At 30.1% G+C, this 26,989-nt stretch overlaps 1 protein-coding gene across 1 annotated transcript in view; it reads left to right on the plus strand.

Annotated features, from left to right (window-relative positions):
* The window catches only part of LOC142330314 (fatty acid synthase-like), a 154,888-nt gene that overhangs the window by 97,088 nt on the left and 30,811 nt on the right, over nucleotides 1-26,989 (plus strand). The window contains exons 23-28 of the mRNA XM_075375531.1: nucleotides 6,179-6,257; nucleotides 8,579-8,758; nucleotides 9,038-9,217; nucleotides 18,155-18,350; nucleotides 21,220-21,412; nucleotides 26,128-26,255. Coding sequence (XP_075231646.1) covers nucleotides 6,179-6,257; nucleotides 8,579-8,758; nucleotides 9,038-9,217; nucleotides 18,155-18,350; nucleotides 21,220-21,412; nucleotides 26,128-26,255 — 956 coding nt within the window. The remainder of the gene's footprint in view (nucleotides 1-6,178; nucleotides 6,258-8,578; nucleotides 8,759-9,037; nucleotides 9,218-18,154; nucleotides 18,351-21,219; nucleotides 21,413-26,127; nucleotides 26,256-26,989) is intronic.

The following is a 26,989-nucleotide window of genomic DNA, read 5'->3' on the forward strand; positions in this document are numbered from 1 at the left end:
AATCTATCATGTAGTTTGTTCTGCTTTCAAAGCAGAACAAATGTTGAAGCCAAGAACCTCAATGGCAGTGACAACATCAACTTCACAGACAGAGATCAACACAGCCAGGTTGAGTGAAACTGTACAATTCATTCAAAGATTGGCAGTGAAGATAATTTTCTCAATCTGGAAACTGCTCATCTGAAAATAACTGAAGAACATGAAAAGTGAAAAATTTGTGCAAAAATACGAGGTGCAACAATAAAGTAATGAGACTGATGTGGAAAAAAATTTTGCTTACCGTTTTAGTCATGTTTAGTGTTGTCTCCTTCAAAGTAGTTTCCCTCTGATTCCACACACTTATTCCAGCGCTTCTGCCATTGATGGTAACATTTCTGGAACTCATCTTCTGTAATATCCTCCAAGACCCTCTTCACAGCTTTTTGGACATCTTGTGTTGTTTGAAAATGGTTGGTGTCCCTTGACCGCCATTTTGACTCTTGGAAATAGAAAAAAAATCACACGGAGCGATATCTGGTGAATAAGGTGGCTGTAGTAGTACTGAAATTTGTTTTGAGGTTAAAAATTGCTGTACTGACCGAGCAGTATGGGATAGCGCATTATCGTGATGCAGAATCCAATTATCAGCAATGTTGGCACGGAACGAAGAACTCGTTTACGAAGTCTTTCAAAAATTTCTTTGTAGAAATATTGGTTAACTGTTTGTCCAGGAGGCACCCACTCTTTAGGAACAATTCCCTTGGAATTGAAGAAGCACACAAGCATGCATTTCACTTTTGACTTTGACATGCAAACTTTTTTTGGTCTGAGTGATCCCTTTGAGCACCATTGTGAACTTTGGCGTTTTGTCTTTGGATCGTATTGAAAAAACCAACCTTCATCACCAGTGATAACACGACTCAACAAATCTGGATTGATTTCCGTTTGCTCTAACAGATCGGCTGCCACATTTTTCCGTGTTTTTCGCTGTTGTGTGAGATTTTTGGGGACCATTTTTGCACAAATCTTTCTCATACCAAGATCTTCAGTTAATATTAGATGAACCGTTTCTCGATTGATGTTGAGTTCTTCTGCAATCATTTTCACAGATAATCTTCGATCAGATCGTACGATTTCACGCACCCTGGTCAAGTTGACATCTGTCCGTGAGGTCGATGGTCGTTCACTGCGGTCTTCATCTTCAACATTCGTTCTCCCTTCACTAAAAATGTTATGCCACTGAAAAACTTGAGCGCTTGACATAACCTCCTCTCCAAAAGCCTTCTGAAGCTTACCATAAGTTGTCGCGTTTTCACCCGATTTAACGCAAAAACAAATGGCATACCATTGCGCAATATTTTGCGGTTTCATTTCTGTGATAAGAGACACAAACACGTGTTCACTTATTACAGCACAACTCACGACTGAGCAGTTACATCAATGTGCTGCTTGGACTAGAAGTAGGTTATAGACCAAGGTCAAAGATGGTGTGCCTACGCAAGCTGCAGGGTTGCCACATCTTGCAAAGAAAAATCAGTCTCATTACTTATTTGTCGCACCTCGTAGTATCCAAAAATCTCAGACAGTGAGACTCATGGTAAAATCTGGCAACGATCTTTTCTAACAAGTGGAATTTTCTAACAATTCAGAATTACTGAATTGTGTAATTACTGGTGATGAAAGTTGGTTCTTTCAGTAAGATTCATGGATAAAGTGTTCAAGATTGCAATGACGTTCACTGAGATCACCAACACAAAAAAAAGTTTGCATGCCAAAGTCAAAAGTGAAATGCATGGTTGTCTGTTTTTTCAATTTAAATATAAAGAATGGATTTCTTCCAAAAAAAGAGTAAATCAATATTGCTACAAAGAAATCCTAGAAAGATTTTTAAATCAGTCCTCTGTGTTTGCTCAAAAATTGCCAATAATTGGATACTTCATCATGATAATGCATTCTATGCTGCAATCTCTGCAGCAGTTTTTAACTTGAAAAGGCATTTCAGTACTACCACAGCCACCAAATTTTACCCCGTGTGATTTTTTACTATTCTGTAAGTCCCATAAGTGGTGAAGGAAGACAATTTTCAAACAAAAGAAGACATCCAAATAGCTGTAACAAGGATTATAGATGGGATTCCACAAGAAAAGTTCCAGACATGCTATTGACAATGGAAGACGCATTAAAGTAGGTGCAGGCAAAAAGATAATACTTTGAAGGAGATTACTTTGTAGTTGACTAAAAATGTAGGAAAATTTTTTTTCAAATCAATCTCGTTTACTTTGTTGTTTGACCTGGAATGCTACTCTATGAATAAATGCTGCATCCACATTTGCCTGGGTGGAGGATCAAGGGATACGGCAGTAAAACTGTGGTTAGAGCAGCATCTGATTTTTTGAGACACCCAAGCCAGAGGTAATATGTGTAAAACAGGAATATTTTTAAGTGTGCTAAATATATTTAAAATACACGCACAAGTTAAACTCACTATGCAGACTGTTAAAAATAATAACTAACTTAATGGATCAATACAATATTCTCATCATTGTACTCCAGGAAATAAGAAACACCACCTCAATCCCCCCTCCACCAAGGGAGAAGAACACCTGCGTTTTGACATGTCTGGTTGCCCCACCACCTCCTCTGTTCCCAGCCATTAGTGGTTTAATCGAAGGAAATAAGAAACACCAACCAGGATACTATGGAATCAACAAAGGTATACTTGGGAAGAGAGTGATGAAAAGTGCCCCACAGTTTGGAACAGACTTTTGGTCAGTCACAAAATAATAAACTGTGTACAAGAATTCGTCACAATTCCAAAAAATCTTAACACTCACCCTAAAAGCATCTAATAAAATCTACACCTTAATAAATGCTCTCGTTCTCACTAGTAACAAAAACAAATCTCCAAAAGGCTGTAAAGAAAAGAAACTGAAAAGTTTTGAGACCTATTTGACATAAATAACATCCCCAAATATCACGTTAAACAACTAATTGGAGACTTCAACACTCAATTAGGCAGAGAAAGAAGATATTATGTGAAATTATTGGAGTATGACCTGCTCAAAAGAGAGCAAATGAAAACAGACAGAGACTCATTGATCTCTGTAGAAACCATAACCTAATCTTGAAATCCACATATTTCAAGTGTAGACCTAAAAAACTCAAAACCTGGAAACAACCTGACTTCAATAGCAAGTAGATCATGTTTTTTCTTGGACAAACACCACTGCAAAGAGGTCTTCAATGTAAAGGTTCTCTGAAGAGTAGACACAGGCTCTGATCACTACATAGTCAAAATTAAAAATAAATTCTTCCAAAGGAGGCAACAAAACCAAGCCCCTAAAACTAAAAAAATAGACCTACTCAATTAATCAAGAATGAAAATTACCAAAAAACAACCAAAAAAAAAAAATAATCACAGCTAAGCTGGAAGACCTAGTCAACAACCTTAAAAAATCACAGAAGTATTGACCCCAATAAAACCCTGTAAAAAACATCAATGGTGGAACAGCAAATGCAGTGAAACAGTGGGGAAGAGACATTAAACACAGTTATTACACCATTCCCAAAAATCAGAAAAATCCTACCAAAATCTAGTAAAACAAAGAAAAGAAACCATCCAAACCCTAAGGAAAATAAAAATGCAACACCATAAAGACACATTGAAGTCGACAGAAGAAGAATTCAACAAAATGCAGTCAAGGGACTACCACAAAACCTTCAAAAAACAATTCCAAAAATATGAACCTCCAATCCTAGTAATGAAGGATGAAAACCATAATCTGGCCCATAATAATAAAAGACAGTGTGGAAATACCAGCTAAATATTTCAACAAACTCCTGAATTGCACAAAACTGACAGAACTCGTAAACTTCGACACCAGCACCCCAATAACAACACCACCGGAAAGCATAAACCCTCCCACAGTATAAGAAGTGTACCAAGTGTACCATTGGCTGAGATTAAGAATTTAGAATTGAAGAATTTCGAATTTATGAATGAAGAATTAAGAATTTAAGTGGTGGAAGATCAGGCCATTGTAAAGATTTGGAAACATGAAGGAGTACCAGCAAAAATCACCTTTCATCAGCACCTTGTCAACTGGTCATCTTGTCAATTTGTCATCTGGATCAAAGAAGAACTACCAGATCACTGGACAACAGCCCTCATCCACTCACTACACAAAAAACAGATAAAACAGACCATAACAACTACTGGAGAACCTCACTCCTAGACACACCATATAAAATTTTTTCATGAATTATTTTCAATAGGATCAGTTTACAGTTTGAGAAAGAACTAGGAGAATACCTGGGAGATTTCAGACCTTGGAGGAGCTGTCCAGGCCAGTCCATGAGTCTCAAGTTAATAATGAATTACAACAGAAAAAGAAGGAGAGACACAGTGATAACATTTGTAGACTTCAAGAAATCATTCAATTATCTCCCCAGAGAATCCATAGCAAAAATTTTAGACACTTCAACCTACATCCCAAATTAATAAACATGATTAAAACTGATGCTCACAAACACCAAATCAAAAGTGAAATTCAGAGGCGAACTCTCAGAACCATTTGAGATCAAAACAGGACTGCGCCAAGGTGATGGACCCTCACCATTACTATTCAACTGTGCTCTGGAAATGGTAATGAGGGAATGGCTCAAAAAATGCCCCTCAAAAATAAAAATAGGCCAAAAAATCAAAACAAACTGACTTTGTTTCGCTGACGACTTGGCACTGCTATCAAACGACATCATCAAAGCTAAAACAAAGATATTAGAACTTCAAAACATTGAAAATAAAATTTGCCTCAAAATATTATTTGAAAAGGCAGAAATTATGTCCTTAAAACCAACACAGTTAAAAGAAGTAAACATAAATGGTAGGTAGTAAAGTCAAAATAGTAACCCAATTGAAATACCTTAGAGAAATAATAACAAATAACCTAAAAGAAAAAATCTCAGGGAGGAAACAAACTAGCTAAAGCACAAAAATTAATCTGGTACACTCACAGTAAAAAATGCCTACGCATAAACGCAAAAAATAAGATGCTACAACACAGTTATAAAATTGGAAGCCACATATGCAGCAGAAACACTCTTCCACCTGAACGAACAATCAAAGACCAACAGACTCCAGAAAGTTGAAAAAAGAATTGGAAGAACCTGCATAAAAAAAAAAGTACCAAAAAGACAGGTAGTGATGGATTGTGCCTGACAAAGTCATGTACAAAGAGTTAGAACCCATCACTGGTATTGTCTGTAAGAGGAGACTAGTATTCTTTGGACGCATCATGTGGATGCAAGATTCGAGACTTCTGAAACAACTGGTACAATACAATCTCGACTAGAAAAACACCAAGACAGGATGCAGATGGATCCGAGAAGTAAGAGAGAATCTAAGAGAAATTAGCCTTTTACACCGGAAGACACCACAGACGAGATAAAATTAAAAGAAACAAAAATCAAGGGCAAAACACTCACAAGAAAAAACTCATAATATGAGCATTTTCAACACCAGAAAGAACATGGAGATTGGAATGTATGAAGAAGTACTGAGAGGACTGCAAGGCCCAAACAGTCCCTTCGAAGAGACTTGGATAATGGACTGACTAAAGTGATCATGAATGCGATCATAAAATATGAAAAAAAAACAAAATTAATAATTATGGTATTTTTAGAATTTTATTAAGGCACTTCAATGTTTTTTTTTTTTGTTGCAAACAAAATCAAGTTGATTATCCCTCAAGAACTAGTCATTTAATAAAACATCCAGAAATTTAATTTTACAAGCAATAAAAATATAATTTTTATTTATAATGGGAATTTTGTCCGCATAATTAGAATATTACATCTGCCTGAGAAGAATAATGCAATAGTTTTTACCCAAATATAAAGTTAGATGGTTACAATCCATCCTGAAAATATATCATCTGAAAATGTAATGGTTTTAACATTATATCAAATCACTGAATGAAAATAATTAAGTAATAAAAAGAAATGTGTTATAACAATTAATTAATTTAAGTTAGAACTCATTTAAAAAAAAAAGATAAAAACAACTAAATTTTGTAGACTTCAAAATCTATTTATTCATTTATTTATCAATAATTTATTTATTTTTATTTATATTAGATTAAAAAAGTTTGTCTTAGTAATTTAAGAAATTAATTTTAATTTCTATCATTTTTATTTTAAGGTGCAAACAACTGAATTTACACTGCTTAGGGTTAAATTTAAAGATGATGACATTGGATGAAGATGGTGATATATATAAGGTAATCAAATATAGAATATATTTTAATAATAATAATAATGGAAAAAATGCTGTTTGAACTACTTTCAAGTAGTTATTTAAAATTAAATATTTTTAATTTTATATAATTTAGGAAAAGCAAAGAAAATAACTTTTCTATTATATTCTTTATTGAGCCACATGTTGCTTACCGGTACACCAAGCCTATCAAAATGCAAGCAATAATCAGCATTATATTGTTTGTTATAACACTGATCCAAAATTGTTATCTGCAGATCAGAAAGAAACATATGTGACACTGAAAATAAATATTATCGCTACAGCTAAAAAAGATAAAAAAATATTTAAACCATTTATTCACACTAAAAAAAACATGGTATTTTTTGTTTAATCTGTACACAAAATATATTTATGAAGCAGAAAATTGATTTCATCTCCTTTTTTTGATTAAGAACAAAGGAAGAGTTGTATTAATTTTTTTTTTATTTGCAGTGTACTACCTACCATGAATTTATTCCAAATATCAGTGAGCAAAAAAAGTACATCAATATCCTTATTCATCATCTAACACAAACAGTCAGAAAGAAGTAAAGGATTGAAAAAATGTAAAATAAACAGTAGAGTTCTTTTATATGACAGTGTCCCAGAATATCCATCCATGATGGTTAAAAAACCTTGCTTAGCCATATAATATACTCAGAAATTATATACTTTTTGATGAGGTTACAAATTTGTTCTCACTTTTAATAATTTTCATTATGTCTTCACTTTATTCTTTGAAATAGATATTTAATTGTCATGATTAATATTTAAGCATTACGAATAACTTTTGCATATTTTTTTTTATAATTTTTCAAATAATATTGGAAGTAAACAGTCAAAATACGTTTTGACATTTCATGGAAATCTCTTAGCATATAGATAAGATTAGCTACATTTTACACTTTTTTCAGCAGTCCGTGTGTTTTTTTGTTATTTTTTCTTCCTGAAAAACATTTAGAAAAATGTTAAATTTTTATTGTAGCTAATTTTCTTATTATTTTCCCATTTTGTTAGTGACAATAATGTTTCCAAATTTTTAGTTGAATCTTTATTGATCACCCTTTTAAAAAATTAAAGTAATTACTATATTTTCAAATGTTTTTACTAGTAAATGGTGCTACTATAATTTGAGTGACTGTAATCTGTACAAAAGGTTCAAAAGTGATCTTTAGGTAAATTTATAAAAATATTGTCAACCCGGGTGGCAGAGATAATTGTAATTTTAGTTAACTGGGGGATAGAAATATTTAATTTTGCTAACTCAAAGATGAGTTCATGCACCATAAGGGTAGAATTATATTTTAAATTCTACTAATAAACCACCTAGTACAGAATGTTGAGATGAGACATCTTACCTTAATTTTATCATGATAGTACTTTCGCGGGATCCTGCACCTTCAGTCGTGATTGAATTCATTTTATTAATTGTACATTAAAGATATTACAATTAACAGTGCAGAGGAATATTATGAATCATACGGGCTATTATGACAGGTTTCAAAAGAACCAGAAGGATATCTACAATTTATCATCACAGTTAACTTTAGAGTAGTTTGTTGAATTCCAAGGTATTCAAAATTAATCTTTTTATTTCTTCATGAATGTATCGTAACATAATTTTCAACTTTATTAAAAAGGTAGTCTCTAGTAAAAACTAAGATCTTATATGTTTTGATGTGTGATAGTATGAAAAGCATCAGTAAAGTTGACATTACCTAGCTTAGAAATTGTTTCTATGTTGGTCAACTGATATTTTAAAAAATGTAAAATCTGGTGACTCATTGGAAAGATTTTTTCTTTTGTTGATATTTATATGAGAAAGCCTAACAAGAGTAATTATTGTTCTCTGGAAAGAATCAGAGTGAGATAGTGTAAGTAGATTAGATCATTTTGATTTCAGTTGTTACTTAATCATTAGAATCTATTTTTTTAAGAACATTGCCATTGTGAATAACCAATTGAGGGAAATTTTTTAGTATTATGTAAGAAATTCTTCTAAAACTTTTATGAATGTTTAGCAGAAATGTGTTGCTGTTGAAGGAAATTCAATATAATAATTTTAAATATGTTTTTTTTCATTTTTTAAATATACACACTCCAGGAGTATTCGTAAACTGTGTTATATGTTGATGACATTTATTGAATAACAACATTAATAGTTGATGTCAACTGAAGTTTAAAAAAAAATGTTCACAGTTCTACTCATTGTTTTACCTTTTACAATGAATATTTATGAGTAAGTCTAGTCGGATATTATTTTGTTGACATATTCTTACTTGATTATCATTTATTTGTACACAGAGTGATCTTGGACCTATAGACTATTCTGGAATACAATATGAAACAGGAGAACGAATCATGGGTTTAGCCCCATTTGAATCCGGTATGACACTTTTACAACCAGATCCAGATCTTTGTTGGCCTTTACCTGATAATTGGAATATAGAAGATGCTGTTACTGTTCCTTTCACGTATTCATTGGTTAGTTTAAATAGTATTGATTTAATTTCTTTAAGTATAATTTGTATGTTTTTGTGTGTTTATTTTAATTATAATTAAACCTCTTTTTAATTTCTTAATGTAGAAAAAATGATTACAACTATAAAACATTCTCATTGTTTACTTTTAATGTAATGTGCTTTAAATTTCTTGAATTGATTTCAACAGTTTCATAAAATTGTTTATGTTTTACAGATATTATTTGTAAAAAATGAAATAATTTGTAAATCTTGTGTTAACATGATCCATTTATTGTTACAGGCATACTACTCTCTGATTGAAGTAGGACATCTTAAAGATAACGAGAAAGTAATTATACATTGTGGATACACACCTCTCGGTCAAGCAGCTATTTCAGTAGCACTGAGACAAAATTGTGAAATATACACTACATACTTCAAATCTGAACAAATAGAAATTATTAGAAGTAGATTTCCTCAGGTATAATTGAAGGTTTTTAAAACTTAGAAATAAATTTAAAAAAAAGTTAAATTATTTTCAAATTATATACTAGGCATTATGCTAATATGATTAAAATGATGTTGCATTACACTAATAAGAGGATGTGATATTAAAATGTTTTATTTTTATATTGACTTTAAACATGATAGGTTGCTTATATGTTGTATGTTGTCATTGTTTGTCATTGTTGTATGTTGGTATATTTTAAAATACTTAAGTATATTAAGATTGTGTACGTGTGGAATATAAAATTTACTGTTATTTACATATTAGAAGATGGTTTGATAAGCAAGGTAAATGAAAAATAAAACAATTATTCCAGTCAAATTTTCTTTTATATTATATCTTAAATTAAATAATTATACTTTTCAATACTACCTCCTTTTAGTTCAACATCCTTGACCCAATGATGTTTGATGGCCATTATTGCATTTTTATAGAACAATTTATACAAATCTTCAAAATAGCTATTCGCATCCTCTTAGCCATTTCTCTAGGTTCAGGAACATATGGAAGTTAAGAGTGTATATCAAAGAGGATGAATCCAGTCACAATTTGAAATTCAATTTGGCCATTGTTACTGGTCTAATAATAACTGGCTTATTGTCTAGATGAAACAGCACTTTTCTCTTTGTACTTTAGCTCAGAAGTTGAAATAAATTGACATAATATTCTCTGCTGATTGTTTTTCCATTTGTAAGATAGTCAATAAAAAGTTTGCCCTTATCATTCGAAAAAAAACATGGCCATGACTTTATCAACAGAGGGCACTGACTTTGCCTTCTTTGGCATCAGTTCACCTGTGGGTGTCCATTGTTTTCTGTGTTCCTTTTCTCTGGTGTGTAGTGATGAAATCCAGATTTCATTGTTCATTATCAATTGATGCAGATTCATTTGGGATTTTTGCTTGAAATGTTCTAACTCTGTGTTAGAACATCCATTTGAACCGTTTTTTGCTTGAATGTGAGAAATGCAGCTTATTATAAAAAGTTGATCGTACAGCTTTTGATCATTTTGTCTATGGTCTGCTGAGGTTATTTTATCCAATTTTATCATCGTCTCATTTGGATACCTACTGCAGTATTTTTCATCACAGTTTATTCGACCACATTTATACTTGGCAACCCATGTGTGAATGGTTTTAAATAAAGTGCAAACTCACCAAAACTGCATCTAATTTGCTTTTTTTTAATTTTATAAGCCATTTTACCTTTAAAAAAATAAAATTTTGTAACTATACAAACATCATTTTTCTCCATTTTAATAAAATAATGAAGAGGATTCTATTTAACAAAAGGCCATTCAAACTAAGCGACATACTGAACTGATGTTTAGGGTTTGATTATTTCAACAATTGAAGCTGACAAAGAATGTCAGCTGTCTGACATCAAGTAGTATTGCCACATATACATAATTTACCTTACTTATGAAACATACTGTATGTAAGATGATTGTCTAATGTTGACTCTACACTGCTATTTTAGGTGTTCATTGTATCTGTATTCCGCGGTTAATTTAATCTAATCTAGAACATTGTGCCATCAAATCAGCTAGTTTATGAATTTTTGGAATAAAGTATTTGTTTGATGATAATGTTTTATATGTAATGCTTTGTCCTACTTTGTTTTTTGTTTAAAATCTGTTGGATTATATCATAAACCAATGACAAGTAAATCCAAGAATAAGTGTAGTAATAGTCTAGTCGCTTTAATGAATAAAAATTGAAGGAATCTCAGTATTTAAACTCCTCTTTTCCAGAAGTTTTTGTTTTTTCCCTTCTCCCAACATCCTAGCTTCCTTACCTTCTGGCATGTACCTGAGTAGTTAAACATGGTGGAAATATGATTAAACCTTAGTAATTTGAGCATCATTTATTTATAAACCTTTACCTTCCTAAAATAAAACCTTTTTAAGTAAAAATAATAGTAAATAATTAAATAAATTTTTTCATTAATGTTTTAAAACTTCTGAAATAGTTAATCTATTCTATCTGATTTAAATGTTTCATTAGTTTCTGTGATTTGTGCACATAAAGATCTGGTTCTTAAAGAAACCAGCCAGAAACTGATTTAGTTTGTTTATGTAGTTAGTTTGTTTGTGTAGTTATGTAGTTTGTTTATTTAGTTTGTTAATTTTGTAGTTGTTTGTGTTTAGTTTGCCTCATTAAAGTTTATTAACATATGTTTCTTACAACGTATGTTTTTATTTTGAATACATGACATTTATCACCATCTCATTTTGATTTTTACAATAATTATAAAACTTTTGAAGTAGGTTATTCTAGTGAATCAGCAGTGTATAAATTACATATGAACTGGAGAAGTTACATTTTTGTTTGTATCTTCATAAGTTATTAACAAGTTATTACAGTAAAAAAAACAAAAAAAAAAACTACAGTATGTAATTTAATTCAGTTAAATTACACTGGTCAATGCAAAATTTGGAATTGAAAAGGGAGTAGGTGTTCTATATAGTATTTTATATGCTGAATCTGAATAAGTATTTCGATACAACCCATCACATAACATTCTTAAGTTACAACCCTTTAAATTTATTTGATCCCCCATTCCTGGAACAAAGAATACAAATAAGTTAAAATATGTCTGTATGTTTGCTTATTCATAACTGATTTATATTGTAATGCATGCTGCAGACCTATATCTGATATATAACACAAAAAAATGATGTCATTTCATGTCAAGCCAGACATGTATAGTATGTCAGTGAGTCAAGTAATGAGTAATTCAACTTGATGAAATTTTCTTCAGTATGAGTTCAGCTCTTGGTATGACTTGCTATGTTTTTTAGATGTGGTAATGGTTTTATCATATACATATTATGAAGATTGTTCATAGGTGATTCCATGAATTTAGTGAAAGATTTTTGTGACAGAACAACTTTTGGAATTACTTTATTGAACATCAAGATTTATGAGTGTGTGTTCATGCACGTGCATGTGTGTTTCCAGTATTGAATCTGCTGAAAACTGCTTACAACCATTATTTTGACTATCCCTTGGGAGATCAAGATAGATCCTGGGCTCCACATGTAGCATGAATCAAGTGCTACATTAAACTAACCCAGTGGTTGAAAGGAAAAAAAGAGCATTTGCCTTTTGGTGTACCTACGATTTGGCAAGAATCTACTAACCATTATGATGCCTACTATTTTTTCTTAACAAATATTACTGGTTTCAATTCAAATAATAAAAGCAGTATTGCACACCCAAATGTCTGTTCAGCTATGAGACCTGTACTTCATGGTGTTGATTTACCAATTCCGATCGCTCAAACTTCTTGGAAAGAAATTTCTGATTCCCTACAATGCTCAACTGATGAATCCTTAACTTCTTCAATAGTTAAGGATTTTCCAGAAGAATCAAATACTGAACAAAACTGAAACCTACCTCATCACAGAAGCAGAACTGAGTGACCCAATTTGTTACTTGTATTTGTCGAAACAACATGCAGAACTCCTAAGTTCACGTGTTAGAGAATGGTATTTATTAAACAAGGTTACTAAAATTTTAGTATATAGAAATTGAAACAAAATTTACTGAAATACTTTAGAAGATATGGTTTAATTTGTTCCTGCCGTGATGTTAGGGGGCTAATGTCTGGAGTGGTTCATGATCGATGTTTATTAATAAACTCATCAAAGAAGCTTAAAGGCAGTGTTGTTGCATAAATCAAAAACGTTTTCTTCTCTACCAGTAGCACATGCTGTAGGAATTAAAGAAACATTTGAAGATATGTCAGAAATTTTAAAAGCTATTAAGTATGATGAACACTCATGGCGAATCTCTGCTGACCTGAAAGCAATAGGGCATCTTCTCAGTCTCTAAAGTGACCTTCCAAAATATATTTGTTTCTTGTGTTGTGGGATAATCGGGATACATATAAACATTACGCAGTTAATGATTGGCAAAAAAGAAATCAGTTTATCCGAAAAGGAAAATTTTGTCGATATTGCCCTTGTCAAAGTGGATCATATTATTTTACCATGAAATCTTGTTGATGGTGAGGGAGCTTGAGTGCTCAATGATACAAAGTAGTTGGACTGAAGCTGCAACCATATCTGAGAGGTATATTGAGAACCAGACTAAAGAATGATTCCTGAAAGAGGGCAGCAGCTCTTTCAGTAGTTGTTAAGGGCATATAGGTCAGGACGACTTAAATGGCCTTATCAATATCACTCACTCCTCTGAGTACTGTGCAACTGAAAGCAATGGAAAACTACAGCTGCTTTTTTTCCAAGAAAATGTAGCTCTCTCCATTTTCATATAACAAAGATGGAGGCACCTTCCTTAGTAAAATATTCTGGAGGTAAACTAGTCCCTTGTTCGGATTTCCGGGTGGCGACTACTAAGGAGGGGCCACCAGAAAATTAAAAAATAACATTCTGCAAGTCAGAGCATGGAATGTTAGAGATCTAAAAAAGGTTGGTAGGTTAAAAAATTTAAAGGGGGAAATTAAACACATAAAAAGGGATGAAAGTTTAATAATAGTTGGAGATTGGAATGCAAGCATTTGAAAAGGCAAGGAAGGAAAATAGTGGGTGAATATGGGCTGGGCAAAGGAATTAAAGAGGGGACCGACTTATAGAGTTTTGCATGAAATGTAATTTAGTAATTGCTAACATCCAGTTTAAAAATCATAACAGAAGAATATACACATGGAAAAAGCCAGGTGATACTGCAAGGTATCAGATAGATTATATCATGGTTAAACAAAGATTTAGAAATCAACTCGTTGACTGCAAAGCTTACCCTGGAGCAGACATTGATAGCGACCATAATTTGGTGATAATGAAATGTAGATTTGGATTTAAAAACCTGAAGGAAAGGTGTCAGATGAATCGGTGCTATTTAGAGAAGCTTGAGGAAGAGGAGGTTAAGAAGATTTTTGAGGAGGTCATCGCAAGAGGTCTGAGTAAAAAAAATAAGGTAGAAAATGTAGAAGAAAAATGGGAGAATTTTAAAAAGGAAATTTTTAAATCAGCAGAAGCGAACTTGGGCAGAACAAAGAGAACTGGTACAAAACCTTGGGTTTCAGACGATATATTGCAGCTGATGGATGAACGTAAATAATATAAGAATGCTAGTGTTGAAGAAAGTAAAAGGAACTATTGACAATTAAGAAATACTATAAACAGGAAGTGGAAACTAGTGAAAGAAGAGTGGATTAAAGAAAAGTGTTCAGAAGTGGAAAGAGAAATAAAAATTTGTAAAATAGACAGAGCATACAAAAAAGTTAAGTAAAATTTTGCGGTATATATATTAAAATCTAATAATGTGTTAAACAAAGATGGTACACTGATTTATAATATGAAAGGCAAAGTTGATAGTTGGTTGGAATATATTGAAGAGTTACATGGAGGAAATGAATTAGAAAATGGTGTTATAGATAAAGAAGAGGAAGTCGAAGAGGATGAAAGGGGAGAAACAATTCTGAGATCTAAATTTATGAGAGCATTAAAAGATTTGAATGGCAGAAAGGCTCCTGGAATAGACAGAATACCTGTGGAATTACTGCACAGTACAGGTGAGAAAGCGATTGATAGATTATACAAACTGGTGTGTAATATTTATGAAAAAGGGTAAGTTCTGTCAGACTTAAAAAAAAGTGTTATAGTCATGATACTAAAGAAAGCTGCAGCAGATAAATGTGAATACAGAACAATTAGCTTAACTAGCCATGCATCAAAAATTTTAACTACAGTTCTTTGCAGAAGAATTGAGAGGAAAGTGGAAGAAGTGTTAGAAGACCAATTTGGTTTCAGGAAAAGTATAGGGATAAGGGAAGCAATTTTAGGGCTCAGATTAATAGTAGAAGGAATATTGAAGAAAAACAAACCAACATACTTGGCATTTATAGACCTAGAAAAGGCAGTCGATAATATAAACTGGAATAAAATATTCAGCATTTAAAAAAAATTAGGCTTCAAATACAGAGGTAGAAGAACAATTGCAAGAACAGAAACCAAATAGCAACAGTAGTAGTTAAATAACATAAGAAAGAAGCCAAAATAAGAAAGGAGTTCGTCAAGGATGTTTTGTATTCCCGTTAACTTTTTAATCTTTATATAGAACTAATAGTTAATAATGTTAATGAACAATTTAGATCCGGAGTAACAGTACAAGGTGAAAAGATAAAGATGCTATGATTTGCTGATGATATAGTAATTCTAGCTGAGAGTAAAACGGATTTAGAAGAAACAATGAACAGCACGGATGAAGTCCTATACAAGAAATACCGCATGAAAATAAACAACAAAACGAAAGTAATGAAATGTAGTAGAAATAACGAAGATGTACCACTGAATGGAAAAATAAGAAGAGAAAAGATTATGGAAGTAGAAGAATTTTGTTATTTGGGAAATAGAATTACTAAGATGGATGAAGTAGGAGCGATATAAAATGCCGAATAGCACAGTTGAAATGAATTTTCAGTCAGAAATATAATTTGTTTACATCAAAAATTAATTTAAATATCAGGAAAAGATTTTTTAAACTATATTTTTGTAGCATAGCTTTATATGGAAATGAAACTTGGACGATCAGATTACCTGAGAAGAAAAGATTAGAAGCTTTTGAAATGTGGTGCTGTAGGAGGATGAATGAGGATAATATGTATGAGTGTAAATGAAGTTTAGTCTTGTGCACAATCTATTATTGTGGATACCAGTGTTCTTTGATGGTTGGGTTTCAATTAACCACACATCTCAGGAATGGTTGAACTGAGACTGTGCAAGACTACACTTCATTTACACTCATACATATCATTCTTTAAAGAATACCTGAACGGGAATTCCTAGAAGTTAAACAGGAAAAAGAGAGGAAATGTTTGGAATCTGTAAAAAAAATTGTTAGGGATGTATGATGTAGGGGGTATACTGAAATGAAATGACTAGCACTAGATAGGGAATCTTGGAGAAGTGCATCAAACCAGTCAAGTGAGTGAAGACAAAAAAAAATTATTTTACCACCTCTACACATAAAAGTAGGCCTGATGAAGAACTTTGTAAAAGTATTAGATAAAGATGTAGACAGCTTTAAATAATTAGCTTAGGTTTTTTCACAATTAAGTGAAGAAGCCAAATTAAAAGAGGGAATATTCATTGGACCACAAATAAGAAAATTAATTTATGAAAATATATTTTACAGCAAACTAAATCCTAAGAACTAGCAGCATGGAAGTCATTCAAAGATGTTATTGGTTTTCTTGTAAACAAAAGAGATGAAAACTGTGATCTGCTGTAGTTCATTATAAATGAACTACAAAAATTTAGGCAGCAGAATGTTATTGAAAATTCATTTTTACATTCTCATTTAGACTTTTTCCCTTTAAACTTGGATGACATCAGCAGTGAACGAGGAGAAAAGTTCCATTAAGATATATTGCAGATTGAACAACAACGTATCTTACTATTGCTGGATTATAAAAAGAGAAGTCTTCACTGAATAAAAGGAAAATAAGAAAAAAGAAATTAAGATGAACTTAAATTTTTGTAAAATAAAGGTAGGTATTTTAAATGTAATTATTATTAATTTTGTATTTTATTATTTAAGAGGTTTGTCAATATTTTAAAGGGTCATAGCTAAAAATCTGAGGGTGATGAAGAAAAACTGATTTCATTTTAAAATTCAGCATAAAAAATACATTATAATTCACCTACTTTTACCTCAATTCCAGATTAACATTGTTTTTTTATTGATTTGTTAATTCTAAATGTAAATTTTACATTTGTTCTAAATGTTTTAATTCATTTATTTTCATTGCTTCCAATAATTATAATGTTGTTGTGTAGTATACAACTTACAGCATTTTTTTTTTGTGTTTTAACATGTTATTGTACTTTACTAATTTTTTTTTAGTTCTAAATATTCTACTAACAGTTTAACAACCATAAATAATAATTTTTTTGTACTTGTTTTTCACCATAATCTTTTCTCACTATAAGTTACATCTATGGAACAAATCGGTATCACTATGCATGTATTACATTACATACCTTATTAAGCTGAAATTTCAGTAGCTTGAATAAAAAAAAAATTTAATTAGTTGCAAGTTGCTGAGATTTACTGTACGTAATATCTTTTGATACAAAATATTTGCTCTTTTTTTTTATTAAATGAAGGGTAAACTGATATCTAAACTATTGGAAGAGAAAATACATAAAAATTTTTCTAATATTATTAGCAGAAACATTTAAAAAAAATTTCAAATGGAGATTTATTCACCCATATTTAATGAAATAAATTTTTTGTGAGCTACTAAAGATTCATTTTAACAAAACACTCAAAATAATAAAAGAAAGTAAAGGACAGAATTTGAAATTATTTTTGTAATGACATTTTTTATTTATTTATTTTAAATTTTGATCAAGAAGTGCCTCTTTTGTATAATACAAGTTATTTAGATTTGTTTTTTAGTTAATTTGATTTTTACTGGCTTTTTTTTTATGGAAATAATGTATTAACATTCTATTTGTAGTTTTTTTTGTTTTCTTTGTTCATTAATAATAATAATTAATACATTGAATGATGTCATATTTAATTCAGTTAAATATCTATAATAAAATAAGTTGTATAAAATTATTATAATTAAGTACACTTTATATTAAAATTTGTTTAACATTTTTTCTGGTAAAGATTTTATCTTTTTTTCACAGTATAAGCTTTATTTCAAGTATAAGCTTTATTTCGATAGTATAAATGATCACCTGGCTGGTACTGGGTACTGTTATTGCTAAACAACAATAAAAATATTTTTATTTATATAATCATTAGCTTAAGAGGCTATATTTAAGTTTATTTCAGTAATTACTGTATCTGCATGTATGTTTAACATTTAAAAAGCTAAAAAAAAGGTCTAATTGTAGGATATTAAATAATAAAAAGTACTTTTGTTTTAGTTATCTGAAAATAATTTCTTAAAATTGGATAAAAATTTTGATGTAGAATTATTGCATAAAAGAAATGGATCTGGTGTTGATGTAATTATGAACTGTTTTGCTGGTAATTATATAAATCAGTCTTTAAATTGTTTAAATGTTGATGGTCGATTTTTACATTTGGGTCAAAGTGTAAAGGATGCATCTTCTTCAATCGGTTAGTATCAATAATTAGTAATATATTTATTAACACATCTCTTTTTATTTTTTAATTTAAAAAAGTTACTCGATTTAAAACTAATGAACAAAATAAGGAATGTAAAATCAATAATGTTTTTAAAATTATTTCACCACATCTTTTTTAATTTCATCGCTAAAGAAGCTGGGAGAAAAATACATAGATCAATACTAATTTAGTTTCGCCCAAGGTTTTCTTAAATTTTGTTTATGAATAAAAATTTTATTAAAGATCTCTTACATACAACTTAATTTTCACAGTGAACCCAAAACTATAATTTTGAGGAAGGAATGGTACAAGACCTATATATTTATGTAAATATTAATTTTCAAAGTTTGTTATATTGTGTATTCTTTTCCCTTTTATTCAATTATCTGTCTGGTTGGGTCTAGCAAAAATAATCTCCATTTAATTCTACATTTCTACTTTCATGAAATAATGACAGGAGGTGTTACTTATTTGTTAATATAATAACTTTCATTTTGTTGATCTAACTCTTCTGCCTTCCTCTTGGGCATCTTCCATTTACCCTCTTCAACTTATGCTCAGCTTCTTTTCGCTTCTTCACTTCTTTACACGCCACACTAACTTGGTATATCTTGTTCAAATTTCGCAATCAGTTTTACTATTCCTGCTGCTAGCCCTATAACTTTTCATTATTTCATCGATCATACTTTGTAACATTTTAATTTTCCATATCTAAGATTTTTCTTCTCTTTACCTAAGGTTATGCTATAACGCTTAATGTGACTTTTATAGTATGTTTCTAATATAATTTCTTTGGGACTTGGCACTCCACAGTAAGCACTCACAACCTGGAAAGCTGCTTCTTCTAACTTCCTAATTTAGTTTTCTTTTTTCGTACTCCCTAGATACATAAAACTTTTAACTGCGCTGAACTTACCTCCCTTTAACTTAATAATGATTTCTACTTTCCTGGCTGTGATTCTGCAGCAGCTTTAGCTGTAATAGGAAAGTATATAGATTGATAAAGAATAATAAAAATATTGGTTTTTTTTGTTTTGTGCCTTAAGGAGACACTTAAAAAAAGATTTAAATAAATCGTAAGTAATTTGTGAAAATGTTATTCCAATTTGCCAGATGGACATTTGTGTGTGTGTGAACACACACACAAAATTTCAAATCTTCACTGGGACTCTTTAGCAAAAAATCTTTCCTACAAAAGTTAAAGTTTTTTTATAAAGATCACATATTACCAAACACTTTTATTTAACATTCACCCCTTCTCTAAAAAAGGATTATATATTTTTCTATTTTTAGTTATATCTTGCTTCAGAAAAGGAGTTATTCGGAGTTTCTTGCATCTATATTTTCTACCATCAATAGGCCCTTAAACAACTATAAAATCTTTTTGCCCATTACACTCCAATGGTCTGTAGTAACAAAAAATATTTTTTAATTAAAAAAAAATTTTAATTTATTTCAAATTTTAATTTTTTTGATAGCCTTACTCTTTAAAATTACTTGAAAGAAAATTAACCAAAGATTGTCATCCCCTCCTAGAAAATTAGAACTTTGTTTACTTAGAATTATGGCTGTATCTTTGTATTTTTTAAACAATTACATTTTTTTTAAAATTTATTATATCACTTTGGAATTATGTTCTTAAAAATTAATTTTACCCAAGTGCGTCCCCTTGAGAATGGGAGCACCCATAATGAATAAAAATGTTTTTTTGCAATTTCAAATTTTTTATGCTCAAATATATTTTTTTAAACAATAAAGTAACTAAAACACCTAATATCCATTCCCTGAAAAAATCAACCTTTTTTTTTATTTATTTAAAATCAAATTTAGTGAATATTTCAATCATTGGAAAAGCCCGATGATGCTAATATACCAATATAAAACAAATTTGTTTATTGCTTTATTTTATTGAGCATTTTTGCTTTGAAAATTAAAAGTTTAAATAAATCAAATATGTAATTATATTTAATAAAAAAATTTTTTTAAATCAATAACTTTAAAATTTATTATGATACATTTTTTCTTTTTAATATATCAATGAAAAAATAACTGAAGAGTTTTTATTATTCTAGCATAAAAATACAAATAAAGCTTAAAATGATTGAATTGAAAAACTTTCAAAATGAATTGCATAACTTGATTGGCATAGCTCGGAAAGTTTTGCAGCTGATTGACAGCTTTTTCTGTTTTCATCTGAGTCAAAACCATTGTCTTTCTATTCTTTTTATACATCTTTTATCCACGACCCACAACTCTCAATATCTGTATTTAAAACATCTAACATTAAAAGGTATTGTATAAAAAACACATGCGGAAAATTATAATCTTAAGCAATAGATAAGTGTGAAGAAAAAAATTGGTAAATGGCAAAGAAAAAATCTCCACATGTCCTAAACATATTTTGTAGTATCCCTATGATTGGACATTTATATATGCCGAAATTATAATAATATGATAGGACTTGACATGAAAATTTCCAAAATATTCTTCATATCCTTCTACCTCATCATTCAGTTGTCCTGAGGTGTACTTGTGCTGTTTGAACAAGTTATGAAACAAAAATTTTTGAGTAAATTTAATATTAAATTTCAAGTAGCATAAATATTTTAAACTGTAAAATAATTATTTTTATGACTAACTGAACTAATTTCCAATATGACTATTTTCAACTTTTGAATTATTTTCACTTCCAATGATTGTAATTTATCACCTGTTTTGTATTTTCATTTCTAGTTTTAATCGTAAAGTTCATTAAATCATATGTTATTTTCTATATACTAGTTTAAATGCAGCTGTAGAATATTTTGAATTTGTGTTAATAGAATTCTTTTTAACATGCTAATTTGTTTCTTTTGAACAGGAATGTTTATATTTCTAAGAGCAGTATCATTTTATGGTATTGTGCCAGAGAATTTACTCAAATGCTCCAAAGAAGTAAAACATAGATTGAAGAAATTTTTTAATGAAGGGGTTGCTGATGGAACTGTTACTCCATTTAATAAATTTGTCACTGTAGGAGTATGTACAGATAAGGATGCTACTGAACTCATAAGGTTTTATTTAAAAAAAATTTTATTGTAACTTTGTAGTCATAGGCAAAACAGTTAATTGTCTTATCTCAAAATGTAGTTCCTTTGAAGGTTAATTGTTCTACTTTATCATGATCCCTTCTTACCTGGCTAAGTATAAAGGAAGAGCTAGATTAATCACATCACTCACTGGTACCATTGAACTATTTGGTAACTAATGGGATGGCTGCTTCCTTACTGGTGTAGAGCCTCTGGCAATTGGTTTATCCAGGAACTGTTGTTTCATATCTGGGGGATTGAATGAAAAGTATAGGGTCTCCCATGTAAAATGCAACCCATCAAACAGCCTTCTGTAAAATTTTGTTTGATTATCCTACTCCTCCCACATTTTATTGAAATGGACTCATCCGTTTCACTGTTGGTGCCAATGCAGTAGACTGTTTACAACAGGAATGTGTTTTTATAATGAGTTATACTTCAGCATGCAGTCACTGACTGCTGAGAAAGAATCTTTTCATCGAAGTACCTATATAGACCGGTTCCTAATAAGACATTAGTATTGAAGTCAGTGACTACATTCAGAGAGACAGGTTCTGTTAATGACAAGGAACAAAAAATTAAGGACAGTGTTGAATGCAAATACAGTTGCTGAAATCAATTGCCAATTAACTGATTTTTTTTAGGAACTGGTCTAGCTTCGTACTTTGATGAAAAGATTTTTACACTGCAGTTACAGATCAGGGACTGAACTATGACTCTAAAACATTGTTAATAAAAAAATCAACTATTCATCGCGTGACAAATCATTTAAACCTATTACCATATCGATTTCAAACAGTTCATCGACTTGTTGGTTCTGCAAAGAAAAACATCTTGAATATTGTCACTGAGTTTTGTTGATTTGTGTGTGAAGGGATTCACATTAAGGATTCACTATTTTTATTTGACAAGGTGTGGTTCCATTTAGATAGCTATGCAAACAGTCAAAACAGTAGATTTAGAGTGGTGAAAATCCCTATTAGTATCATGAAAAACTATTGTACCTGCAGAAGATGATTGTCTGGTGTTTGGTATCATGAAAAAAAATTGTTGGTCGTATTTTCTTTGAGTACACCATAAAGAATGATGTTAGAATATATTATTGCAATTCATCGCATTCTTGGAAGAAGATCAATAGTGTTGATTACATGATGGCATAACATCACAGTATGCGAATTCAACCGCTACTTTATTAACAAATTTTTTGATTGTCATGTCATCGGACATGGAAGATCTTTAGATGTAATATTTTCAATTTTTTTCTTTTGGGTTACCTCAAAGAACAATACTACAGAATATGTAATACAAATCACAAATACTAGAACGGTATTGAAGAAGCTGTATTAAATATCCAATCACAAATTCTGAAAACAGTTACAAGAAACACAGTGAAAAGGGTGGAAGCATGTATTCAGGAAGACAATGGCCACTTGTAGCATTTATTATAGAATTTTAGGAGTTGTAAAATTTAATAATAAAACTTATTAATAACTTAGGTATTTTTCATTTATTTATACCTACTATATAAGGCTGTAATACCGTAATAGATGGATTATGTTTTATATGGGATACTCTGTATCTATAGTCTGAGTGAAGTAATGAGTGCATTTTCCTCAAATGTATCATATATACGTACATATTAGAGGAATTATCACCCACACCCTCACCAGCTTGCAATCTAATCATTGCAATTTGCTTTTTAATGATGGCATGATTAAAAAAGATACTGCTAATATTATAATAGTAAAAAACAATTCAAGAATTGTTGAACCAAAGATTAAGCATTATGTTACTTATTAAATTTATGTTACGCTTACTTTATTATTACATTTAATTAATTTATTTACATCTTAATTCCTTTTTCATTCTTAAAAATTTAGTATAAATTAAATAATTTAAAAGAATGAGTATCTTAATTATGAAACTAATATTTTAATAACGAGATTAAGAATATTTTATTTTTAATGTGAGTTAGATTACTTTCAGAGGGCTAATAATACTGTTTCATTATTATGTGTTTATTGTAAACAAAAATATTATATATATATATATATATATATACATTTAATATGCATGTTAATATTCTTTAATGTGACTAATTTTATCAAATTTTTAAAAAGTCATTTGATTTATATGAAGTCATTCTGTTTAGTATATTTATATAATTATATAAGATGTTACCACATTTATGCCGAACTTAATATCGGCAGATGGCTATGGTTGCAGCTCAGATGTCAGTGGGAGCACAGTACACATACGCGCTTGCACAAGCATTTCTTTCACTCTGCAGTTCTCCCACTATAGTGCACTGAGGCTCCACCACTCTCAAGCTACAATAAAAGAGCGTGCACGAGAGAGAATTTTTTATTCATCGTCGACCTCCACCTGGAGAAGACCAAGAAGAAGAAGAAGAAGATGGAAGAAGACAGAAGAAGTTCCCTGGCTGCCTCAACGTGGGATCTCCTGCTGGATGCCAACATCCCTGCTGGAGCAGCAGGCTTGGCTGGCCAAGGGAGCCGCTTGACGCAGACGCTACCTTCCTGCTCCAGCTCGCCGGGCTTCAATCGCCCTGGCCAGCGAATTCAGCAGCATATAATAACACATATATAACACCAGAAATGAGTAGATATGATATTCCCTGTTTAAGACAAAGGAACCTTCTGGCTGAATCAAGGGAAACTGTTGAAAAACTGTGATTAAGCAGAATCACAAAATACACAATTGCTTATTAAATTTAAAAAAGTAGATGAGAGAATAATCCCATATTAATTATTTAACTATAAACACACAAATTTATGGAATAATATTAAAATAAATACATGATGATACTAAATATATAAAATAACTACAAAATTACATTTTAGAAGATATTATGAAAATTATTTTAGGATGTATATATTGTTTCCATAAAAGAAAATAGGTTAATTGTAGTTTAAATAAATTGTTAGAAAGATTTCTAAAATGGTTTGGTAATTTATTAAGGATGGCAATGGAAGCAAGTATAGCATTTAAAATTTAAATGGTTATAATCCATCCAATGAATAATCTTTTGATCTGCTAACATAGAATTTTGTTCAGGCTAGATACACATCAAGTAGTACACACTATAAAAAGTCAATATGGAGTAAATCACTCAATAGTTTATGGCTAAATAAAAGGAGAAATTACCTAATTTATTTTCACAAGAGCATCCATTCCTATTACACTCACTAAGAACTTATATATATCAAAGACAAAGGTATAAAAATCATTTAACATCAAGAGTACAGAATTTGATAATGCTACTTACTTTGTGTTTATTTTTTTCTAATAGCGCTTTCGAGGTATCCATCATCAGTTAAACTTTTTCTTCCAAATCACACATTAAATTCAAACCATTAAAATTATAACGTATAAAAATGTAGTCATAAATATTAAAGATAAAAAAAAGAATTTTTTTTATTATGGCTAGTCATACAAACAGTACTGTACTGAAGTTATTTATTGAAATTTTGTAAATGCGCTTCTATTTAAGGCGATTTTGATAAGAATGTCATTATCAAATTCTGTCTGTACATTAATCAAATTAAATTTTTGTCTATACTAGTATATATATAATATTTTTCTAAAATATTTAGTTTTTTATTATTATTATACCCTTTTACAATTTCTACTTTATTTAAATTTGTATCCAAATTGGTGATTGAATGTTTATTGATTATTAAATGGTCTGCAAGATTGGAGAACCCTAACTTGTTGTTTCTATAAGATCTAAAATGTTCTGCAAACCTTGCCCTAAATGATCTACTAGTTTTCCCAGTATAAATTTTGTTACAATCTACTTGTTTTGTTGGTTGCTAAGTTAATATTTTAAATAAAAAAATTTCCTCAAATTAACAGATCATAAATACAAGTAAATATGTTTTATAAAATAGTTATACAATTTAATAATAACTGAAGAATAAGGATCCTGTGAAAATTAATTCTTGGAATTAACATTGTACGTTTAACTTATTTATTTACTGTGTTTTGTGGTTTAAATTTCATTTAATATATATATATATATAAGTTTAAAATATATATATATCTTTTAAACAAATAAGTAATTATTTTACTAAAAGCAACTCAAGAAAACTTACTGATATATATATATATATATATATATATTCTTGAGCAACTCAAGAAAACTTACTGATATATATATATATATATATATATATATATATATATATATATATATATATTCTTGAGCTGCTTTTAGTAAAATAATTACTTATTTGTTTAAAAGAAATATATATTTATCATACATTTTTAACATTTATTTAGCATTAATACCTGTGTGTAGAGTCAGAGCAGTACAGTAGATTACCACTTATCTTCTTATGCAAGAAATCAACAGCTTGAGGCAACAGAAATCGACCTGCTATATTTTAACATAACTTAATACTGTCTTTTGATCATCATTGTGTTGTTGGCTACTAATTAATCACATATCTTTACTTGACATTCCTGGAAAATAATAAAATTCAGAAACATGCGTAAGAATAAACACACAGTCATTCTATTAACAACAAATGCAGGTTACAACTTGCTTCTGTTTAATAAAGCTGTATTAGATAAATGAAATCTTTCAGAGTAATATAGTTAATCAATTTGTTTATATTTACAGAAATAGAAATTATGTAAAATGTTTGAAATTTTATTAGTAATTCTGATTTTAGGTCAGCTTCGGTTGAAAGAGCTGGAAAGAAAGTAGTATGTAATATACACCCAGGAAAATCAAATACAGTTTCATTTATTGGATCTAATATATTTTTATGCGATCCAGAGAAAAGTTATATTGTTATAGGTAAGTAAAATTAATTGTACTGATAATTATCAGTTTTTATAACTAAATTAAATTTCAGTAAAATACTTTGTAACATTATAATATAGGGTCCTTTCATATAGAACAGCCTTGGTCTCTTACATATGCTGTGTTTGTAAAAGAATGTAATCCTCACTTGTAGTTCAACACAATGTGCAAATCATTGTTCAGTATCTGTGGTGAATGATGGGTAGGGAGTACTTAACATATTATTATACCATTACTCAGGTTAGCTTGGTAAAAATAATTTTACATTGATCAAATATAAGCTTATAATGTCTTTTATAATATTATCGTCTACTAATTCTGCCTTATAACCATGTAATCAGTGATCAACATCCTGTGCTAATGTAATGTTCAAAAACAATTTAGTAGATAAATAAATCTTATAAAATTATAAATTAATTTTTTTTAAATCTGTTGAATTCATCGATTTAGATGATGATCAGTAGTATATCACTTACAATAGTGCGTGTGTTACTTTTTAATTAGTACTTATTAATAAAGGAGTGATTGGTTAGTACAAAGATTAAACTATTTCAAGTAGTATTTATTTAACAAGTATAAATACTTATTTAAGCATTAGTAGTTGAACATATACATTTTACATGTTTATTATTTTATTTTTCATAGTATACGTTGTGATGCACAATAAATATTCTTCTTGACAAGATGATGTATATTTGTACTTAGTAAATCACTAAGTTATCACATGC

Source organism: Lycorma delicatula, chromosome 9 (assembly GCF_047948215.1).
Source record: "Lycorma delicatula isolate Av1 chromosome 9, ASM4794821v1, whole genome shotgun sequence".
NCBI lineage: Eukaryota > Metazoa > Arthropoda > Insecta > Hemiptera > Fulgoridae > Lycorma > Lycorma delicatula.